Source organism: Vicia villosa, linkage group LG3, assembly GCF_029867415.1.
Source record: "Vicia villosa cultivar HV-30 ecotype Madison, WI linkage group LG3, Vvil1.0, whole genome shotgun sequence".
NCBI lineage: Eukaryota > Viridiplantae > Streptophyta > Magnoliopsida > Fabales > Fabaceae > Vicia > Vicia villosa.
The window spans coordinates 133,614,254-133,624,080 of record NC_081182.1 but is presented as its reverse complement, the minus strand read 5'-3'; the positions used below and the strand labels follow the sequence as shown (position 1 = coordinate 133,624,080).

Here is a 9,827-nt window from a genome sequence, read left to right as displayed (position 1 = left end):
CGCACATATGATACGGATATTAAACTATTGATTTAAATATATAATAATATGGTACCCACATATGTTTATTTTAATTATTTATGTATCTAATATTTTTAAATATTAACAGAAACAATAAGTTACTGATAATTTTTTTGAATATTAACAGAAACAAATTTGGAATATTAACGGGAACACTGATCAAAATAATGAATATTAACGAGAACACGGAGTTACTGATCAAAATAATGAATATTAACAAGAACATGAAGTTACTGATCAAAATATTGAAAATTAACCGGAACAAATTTGGAATATTAACGGGAATACGAAGTTACTGATCAAAATAATGAATATTAGCGAGAACATGAAGTTACTGATCCAAATATTGAATATTAACAGGAACATGAAGTTACTTAATAAAATATTGAATATTAACGAGAACATGAATTATTGATCAAAATATTGAATATTAACGGGAACATGAAGTTACTAATCGAAATATTGAATATTAACGGGAAAATGAAGTTTATTAATCAAAATATTGAATTTTAATGGAAACATGAAGTTAGTGATCAAAATATTGAATATTAACGGGAACCTAAAATTATTTATCAAAATATTAAATATTAACAGGAACATGAAGTTATTGATCAATTGATCAAAATATTTAAATTATTTATCAAAATATTAAATATTAACAGGAACATGAAGTTATTGATCAATTGATCTAAATATTTAATATTACCAATCGTTAGTTGGTTCAGTGGTTATAAATTAAAAGTGATAAGCCAAAATATAATACCGGTGATAAGCCAAAAGTAAAATAAAATAAAAGTGATACTCCCTCCGTCCCAAAATATAAGAGGATTTTTTTTTCTTGTCCTAAAATATAAGAGAAAAAATCATCTTTCATTTCTTTCAAGGTAAAATTAAATGCAAATTGCATTTAACTTACATTCTCTCTCATTATTTCTATAACTAACAATCAATTAGAACTTTTTTTAAATCTTCCAAACCACTTTATTTCAAGAAAACCATAAGTCAAATGATTGTGTTTTTACTTTTCTTAATAAAGGTGATTTTGTTTTTTTCTCTTATAATTTAGAAGGGAGGGAGCATTTATTTTGGGATAAATATTTTTATAAGATGCTATAATTATTTTAGGACAAATATTTTAAACAATATTTTAAAATATTTGTTTGTTTATTATTAAAATATTATATTAAATTAGTATGAAAGTTTTGAACTTTAGTCCTTATATTAAGAAAAAGTTTTTTTTAGTCAAAATAAAAAAAAAAAAAAATTTTCAAAATTCTCACCCTTTTGTCACTTATATATAATCAAGCTCTTGTTTTGTTTTTTCTCACCATTTTTTCTTCGGCTATCTCCTCTTCAAAACAAAGGTGTCATCCTTTTCTCTTATATTTTTCCTTTTCTTCTCAGTTAATTCCACTTTAATTCAAGCTGAATAAAATATAATATGCATTTGTATACGTAGGATCATAATTCTGTATAGTGTTAGAATTTATTTCAACTGTTTCTGTTCATGTTATTTACTCTTGGTGTTTCACTACACTACATCAGGAAAATGGATTTGATTATTAATGTGAACGAGTTTGAAGCAATTGCAAAGCAGAAATTGCCAAAGATGGTTTATGACTACTACGCATCGGGAGCCGAGGATCAATGGACTTTGAAAGAGAATCAAAATGCATTCTCAAGGATTCTGTAATCTACTTACTCTCCTAAAGCCTTTAGGTTTAACCTTATGTGCTATGTTAAATTCTTAGTTGCATATCTATGTTTACTGAAAATAGGTTCAGGCCGCGAATTCTTATGGATGTAAGCAACATAGATTTGAAAACAAATGTATTAGGCTTTGATGTATCAATGCCTATCATGATTGCTCCTTCAGGCATGCAAAAGATGGCTCACCCTGAAGGTATAATGCAGTTAAATTCATTGGTTTGTGTTACATTAAGAATCATGTATGGTATTGCTGTTATTGCTGCAATTGATTGAAAACTTCTAGACTGAAACAAATTTTGCAACTTTTGTGTAGGAGAGTATGCTACTGCTAGGGCAGCATCAGCAGCTGGCACGATCATGGTGTGATTTCCATTATATTTTTTCTCTACTTCAGTTTTGTAACGAAACATCAACTTTATTCATACCCTTGTAATTTATAGTTTGAACTTTGAATTGCTCTTCAATCCTTCATGCATCATTATGGCTATTTAGTTTCTCGCTGATTGTTTGATTTATTTGTTACAGACACTATCCTCAAAGGCTAATTCTAGTGTCGAGGAGGTTGCTTCAACCGGACAAGGCATTCGTTTTTTCCAACTCTACGTGAGTATACTGTCCTCATTTGCTTATTCCAGTGTTTGTCACATGTCTCCCTAGCATACAAAAACATTTCATGTGATGTGTTTATAACTCGAATTCTTTACTATTTTGTTTTATAACTTATTCTGTTGTTATTCTTTGATTCTCTTAGGTGGTTAAAGACAGAAATGTGGCTGCTCAGCTTGTGAGAAGAGCTGAATCCGCCGGTTTCAAGGCAATTGTGCTTACCGTCGACACTCCAATTCTTGGTCGCAGGGAGGCTGATATTAAAAATAGGTTTGACATCAATTGGATGTTTCAACAGGAACAGTCTTTATACAAAATTTATCATATTTCAACATAGTTGAATCAATAAATCTTATGTTCTTGTACAGATTTACAATGCCACCGCACCTTGTATTGAAAAACTTTGAAGGATTGAATCTTGGAAAGCTGGATAAGGTTTTTAGTATGAATTTAAGAAATCACATGGCTTTTTAAACTACTAATCATCTCACTTTTTCCATTTTGCAGACTAATGATTCCGGTCTAGCGTCTTATGTTGCTAGTCAAATTGACCGCTCACTCAGCTGGAAGGTAATTTTTATCTTTCACATACAGATTAGACCTCCTTGCCTATGACAATATTGCATAGGGAAGTAATTAATAATATGGTAAACCTTATTGCAGGATGTGAAATGGCTTCAATCAATCACCTCATTGCCAATTTTAGTGAAGGGTGTACTTACTGCTGAAGATAGTAAGCTTCTTATTGCATAATAACAAATATATCTGATGTTATGCTTCCTTATCCATTCGATCTTTGTTAGAATTGTTCTTATTAGTCTTCAATTTAATTACATAATCTATGCTAATAATGTAGCAAAGATAGCTATACAAGCTGGAGTTGCTGGAATCATTGTTTCCAATCACGGTGCTCGCCAACTTGACTATGTCCCTGCGACTATTATGGCTTTAGAAGAGGTAAAACTTTATTTCCCAACTTTTATTACTGTCATATTTTACTCCCAACTCTTGCATTGGATTTTGCTAAGGCTTTTGTTGTTTGCCTTGAGAAGGTTGTGAAAGCAGCTGGTGGAAAAATTCCGGTTTTTCTGGATGGCGGAGTCCGTAGAGGGACAGATGTTTTTAAAGCACTAGCTCTCGGAGCATCTGGTGTATTTGTAAGTATATATATGATTCTTTTACAACCCTGATGATAAAATTAAACTCCAGCTAGAAACATTGCTTGTGTTTATATATTTATCTTTGATCTTGTACTATATCAGATTGGAAGACCTGTGGTGTTCTCACTAGCTGCTGACGGCGAAGCTGGTGTTAGGAAAATGCTACAGATTCTCCGTGATGAGTTCGAACTAACTATGGCGCTATGTGGTTGTCGCTCGCTCAAGGAGATAACTCGCAACCATGTTGTCACAGAGTGGGACCTTCCAAGAATTGCTCCTAAGCTATGAAATGACAGAACTACGCGATGAGGTGTTGTTGAAATAATTTAGGTTTCTGTTTTAATAAGTTGTTAGAGATAGGGATAGGAAAGAATGTAACAACAAAAGTTGGAGTAATTTTTCCTAGTTATTTCTATAATTTTATCTATTTGTTAGGATCTTACGATTCGTGTTACGATCCTATGATTTACGCTTTTTCTATACTCTAACGATCTTTCTCGAGATCCCGATTTTGACAACCATGCTGTGGACGTTTTCCACCACTATCTAAGAATCTACTTTAACGATGATACTGTCATAACTAATAACTCATCTAAACCAGTATTGTTATCAACTAAATGGTCTGTATGAAAATAACATCATTGTCATAAGTTTGATAAAAAGAGTTTAAAACAAAATAGAGTTTTAAGAAGATGACTGTGGTGGTGCTTGTAGATTCCTTAGAAAACAAGTGAGTAGTTGCCTCAACTCTTCATCTCTCTTCTCTTTCAAAGCCATTAACTGTAACATCTCTTCCTGCTGAATTCTATTTCTCATGCTGAATATGAGAAAATAACAAACAGAGAAACTGCCTATGACATCTTTGAATCCTTGAAGATGACTCATGAAGGTAATGCCCAAGTCAAGGAGACAAAAGCTCTTGCTTTAATCCAGAAGTATGAAGCTTTCAAGATGGAGGAAGATGAAAACATTGAAGCAATATTCTCAAGATTCCAGACTCTAACTGCTGGACTAAGACTGCTTGACAAGGGATACACAAAGGCTGATCATGTCAAGAAGATCATCAAAAGCTTGCCCAGAAGATGGGGCACAATGGTGACTGCATTCAAGATTGCTAAGAATCTGAATGAAGTCTCTCTTGAAGAATTGATCAGTGCCCTGAGGAGTCATGAAATATAGCTAGATGCAAATGAACCTCAGAAGAAAGGTAAGTCAATTGCTTTAAAATCAAATAATAAAAAATACACTAACACTTTTCAGGCTGAAGAAGAAGATTCTAAAGAGTTAGAACCAGAAGAAGACGAAGATGAACTTTCCATGATCTCCAAAAGAGTAAATCAACTCTGGAAGAGTAAACAAAGAAAGTTCAAGAACTTCAGAAGTTCCAAAAGGCCTGAAAGAGGAGAATCTTCTGGACACATAAGATCTGAAAAAAAGAAGGTAACATGCTATGAATGCAAGGATCCAGGACATTACAAGAATGAGTGTCCAAAGCTTCATAGGGAAAAGCCCAAGAAGAAGTTTGAAAAGAAGAAAGGTCTTATGGCTACTTGGGATGACTCAGATTCTTCTGATCAAGAGTCGGACTCTGAAGATGAGCAGGAAAACATAGCGCTGATGGCCACTGTTGATGATGAATCAGAATCTACATCAGACTCAGATTCTGAAGAGGTATTTTCTGAACTTTCTAGAGAAGAGTTAGTTTCTAGTCTAACTTGTTAGAACAAGATTTGTTCTTATCAATTATCTTAGTTTTGATGATAACAATAATATGAATTTTGCTTAAGATAATATGGTACTCTAATCCAATGCAATTTCCCTTTCAGGAAATATATAAAGAGTACGCATAATTCAGCGCTCAGAAGATGTGTCTCAAATGGTTCAGCATGCAACATCAGAACATGGTCTGGCAAGACATCAGAAGATGGTCGAAGCAGAATCAGAACATGGGTCTATGGAAGCATCAGAAGAACATGAGATCAGAAGCACTGAAGATCAGAAGATGGTATCACGCTCAGAAGCACTTCAAGGTCAGAAGATCAGAAGATGCTGTGCACCAAGCTGTTTGACTCTGATGATATTCAAACGTCGTATTCACAAACATCAGATCAGAAGGAAGTACACGTGGCAGACTACGCTGACTGACAAAAGGAACGTTAAAGCTACTAAAGGCTACGTCAGTAGACACAGCGTGAACAAGGCTCGAGGTAGTTGACAAAAGCGTATAACATTAAATACAAAGCTGTACGGAACACGCAAAGCATTAAATGCATTCAACGGTCATCTTCTCAACGCCTATAAATATGAAGTTCTGATGAGAAGCAAGGTTAACGATTTTCGCACCAATACAATTCAAATTAACTTGCTGAAACTCTGTTCAAATCAAAACCCAGAATCTTCATCTTCATCAAAGCTCACTACATTGCTGTTGTAATATCTTAGTGAGATTAAGCTTAAATTGTAAGAGAAATATCACAGTTGTGATTATCGCTTTTAAGAAGCATTTGTAAACTCTTGAATAGATTACATTAAGTTGTAAGGAACTAGAGTGATCAGTTGATCAGTATACTCTAGGAAGTCTTGGCAGTTGGCTGAGCAGGAAGTCTTGGCAGTTGGCTGAGCAGGAAGTCTTGGCAGTTGGCTGAGCAGGAAGTCTTGGCAGTTGGCTGAGCAGAAAGTCTTAGGAGTGAACTAAGCCTAGAGTGATCGTGTTGATCAGTAGACTCTAGAAAAAGTCTTAGGAGTGAACTAAGCAGTTGTTCCTGGAGTGATCAGGTTGTGATCAGAAGACTCTGGAAGACTTAGTTGCGGCTAAGTGGAAAACCATTGTAATCCGTGCGATTAGTGGATTAAATCCTCAGTTGAGGTAAATCATCTCTGCGGGGGTGGACTGGAGTAGCTTCGTTAACAGCGAACCAGGATAAAAATATTTGTGCATTTATTTTTATCGTCCAAGATTTAAAGTCACACTTATTCAATCCCCCCCTTTCTAAGTGTTTTTCTATCCTTCAATTGGCATCAGAGCGCCGGTTCTAAGGTGCAAGCACTTAACCGTGTTTAGAAAAGATTCAGGAAGAGAAAAACGCTTCATTTAAAAGATGGTTGATGAAAGTGAAAGAACTATACCTACACCTGCATCTACATCTGGCTCTGCTGAGCAATACAACGGTAACAATGGTTATACTAGACCGCCGGTATTTGATGGTGAAAACTTTGAATACTGGAAAGATAAACTGGAAAGTTACTTTCTGGGTCTAGATGGTGATCTATGGGATCTTCTGATGGATGGTTACAAACATCCTGTAAATGCCAGAGGCGTAAAGCTGTCAAGGCAAGAAATGAATGATGATCAAAAGAAGCTTTTCAGGAATCATCATAAATGTAGAACTGTTTTGCTAAATGCTATCTCTCATGCTGAGTATGAGAAGATATCTAACAGGGAAACGGCCTATGACATATATGAGTCCTTGAAAATGACTCATGAAGGAAATGCTCAAGTCAAGGAGACAAAAGCTCTTGCCTTAATCCAGAAGTATGAAGCCTTCAAGATGGAGGATGATGAAGACATTGAAAAGATGTTTTCGAGATTTCAAACTCTGACTGCTGGATTGAGAGTTCTTGACAAAGGATACACCAAGGCTGATCATGTAAAGAAGATCATCAGAAGCTTACCCAGAAGATGGGGTCCTATGGTGACTGCATTCAAGATTGCAAAGAATCTGAATGAAGTTTCTCTGGAAGAGCTTATCAGCGCCTTGAGAAGTCATGAAATAGAGCTGGACGCAAATGAGCCTCAAAAGAAAGGTAAGTCTATTGCATTAAAATCAAATATCAAGAAATGCACTAACGCTTTTCAGGCCAGAGAAGAAGATCCTGAAGAATCAGAATCTGAAGAAGAAGATGAACTGTCCATGATTTCCAGAAGGCTAAATCAACTCTGGAAGACCAAGCAAAGGAAGTTCAGAGGCTTCAGAAGTTCAAGGAAATTTGAACGTGGAGAATCCTCTGATGAAAGAAGATTTGACAAGAAGAAGGTCATGTGCTATGAATGCAATGAGCCTGGACACTACAAGAATGAATGTCCAAATCTTCAGAAGGAAAGTCCCAAGAAAAAGTTTCATAAGAAGAAAGGTCTTATGGCAACCTGGGATGAGTCAGAAGATGATTCAGAAGATGAGCAGGCCAACTGTGCGCTGATGGCGACAGAAGATGACGGATCAGAATCTACATCAGAATCAGATTCTGAAGAGGTATTTTCTGAACTTACTAGAGATGAGTTAGTTTCCGGTCTAACTGAACTTCTGGAACTCAAGTCTCAGATTAGTCTCAAATACAAAATGCTGAAAAAGCAATTTGAATTTGAAACAAAGAAGCTTGAGTTGGAAAATTCTGAATTAAAAGAAAAACTTTTAAAATCATCCAATAATGTTGGATCTCCTTCTGATTCAGAAAAATCCACTCCTAGTCTGAACCATATTCTGAAAGAATATGATTTAAGTTTCAGAAAGTTCTTATCTAGAAGTATTGGCAGAAGTCAGCTAGCTTCTATGATATATGCTGTGTCTGGAAACAAAAGAGTTGGCATTGGTTATGAGGGTGAAACCCCATACAAACTTGAACCTGTTGATGAAATGAAAATTACATACAAGCCATTGTATGATCAGTTCAAGTATGGCCACTCTCATGATATTAGGCACACCTCACATGCACAAAGTTTTCACATAACACACACTAAGAAGCATGTGACACAATCTAGGAAATATCATGAAACTCACATTAAGAATTATCATGCTGTTCCTCCTATTGCTTACAATGTTAAATCCAAGTTCAAACAGAACTTGAGAAAATCTAACAAGAAAGGACCCAAGAAAATGTGGGTACCTAAGGATAAGATTATTCCTATTGCAGATATCCTTGGCTGCAAGAAGGACAAAGCACAACATGTCATGGTACCTGGACTCTGGATGCTCGCGACACATGACAGGAAGAAGGTCTATGTTCCAAGACCTGGTGCTTAAGTCTGGAGGAGAAGTCAAGTTCGGAGGAGATCAGAAGGGCAAGATAATTGGCTCTGGAACTATAAAGTCTGGTAACTCTCCTTCCATTTCTAATGTACTTCTTGTAGAAGGATTAACTCATAACCTTTTATCTATCAGTCAATTAAGTGACAATGGTTATGATATAATCTTTAATCAAGAGTCTTGCAAGGCTGTAAATCAGAAGGATGGCTCAATCCTATTTACAGGCAAGAGGAAGAACAACATTTATAAGACAGATCTGCAAGATCTTATGAGTCAGAAGGTGACTTGTCTTATGTCTGTTTCTGAAGAGCAGTGGGTCTGGCACAGAAGATTAGGTCATGCTATTTTGAGAAAGATCTCTCAGATTAACAAACTGAATCTTGTCAGAGGACTCCCTAATTTGAAATTCCAATCAGATGCTCTTTGTGAAGCATGTCAGAAGGGCAAGTTCTCCAAACCTGCATTCAAGTCTAAGAATGTTGTTTCTACCTCAAGGCCATTAGAACTCTTGCACATTGATCTGTTTGGCCCAGTCAAAACAGCATCTGTCAGAGGAAAGAAATATGGATTAGTCATCGTAGATGATTATAGCCGCTGGACATGGGTAAAATTCTTGAAACACAAGGATGAGACTCATTCAGTGTTCTTTGATTTCTGCATTCAGATTCAATCTGAAAAAGAGTGTAAAATCATAAAGGTCAGAAGTCATCATGGTGGTGAATTTGAGAACAGATCCTTTGAAGAATTCTTCAAAGAAAATGGTATTGCCCATGATTTCTCTTGTCCTAGAACTCCACAGCAAAATGGGGTTGTAGAACGAAAGAATAGGACTCTTCAAGAAATGGCCAGAACCATGATCAATGAAACCAATATGGCTAAGCATTTCTGGGCAGAAGCAATAAACACTGCATGTTATATTCAGAATAGAATCTCTATCAGACCTATTCTTAATAAGACTCCCTATGAATTGTGGAAGAATAGAAAGCCTAACATTTCATATTTCCATCCTTTTGGATGTGTGTGCTTTATTCTGAACACTAAAGATCATCTTGGTAAGTTTGATTCCAAAGCTCAAAAGTGTTTCCTTCTTGGATATTCTGAACGCTCAAAAGGCTACAGAGTATACAATACTGAAACATTGGTTGTAGAAGAATCAATCAATATCAGGTTTGATGATAAGCTTGGTTCTGAAAAACCAAAGCAAGTTGATAATTTTGCAGGTTGTGATATTGACATATCAGAAGTTGTTGAGCCAAGAAGCAACACATCAGAAGCAGAGCTTCTCAGAAGCAAAGAATCTGAAGATCAA

The 9,827-nt window shown here is 35.5% G+C and overlaps 1 protein-coding gene across 1 annotated transcript; it reads left to right on the top strand.

Annotated features, from left to right (window-relative positions):
• Positions 1–1,558: 1,558 nt before the first annotated feature.
• On the top strand, positions 1,559–3,852 carry LOC131656690 (glycolate oxidase 1-like). The gene is made up of 11 exons (XM_058926337.1): positions 1,559–1,710; positions 1,800–1,924; positions 2,045–2,091; positions 2,257–2,334; positions 2,483–2,607; positions 2,706–2,772; positions 2,845–2,907; positions 3,001–3,070; positions 3,194–3,294; positions 3,390–3,494; positions 3,600–3,852. The coding sequence occupies exons 1-11, from the start codon at positions 1,571–1,573 to the stop codon at positions 3,783–3,785; spliced, it is 1,107 nt and encodes a 368-aa protein (XP_058782320.1). The 5' UTR covers positions 1,559–1,570; the 3' UTR covers positions 3,786–3,852.
• Positions 3,853–9,827: the final 5,975 nt, after the last annotated feature.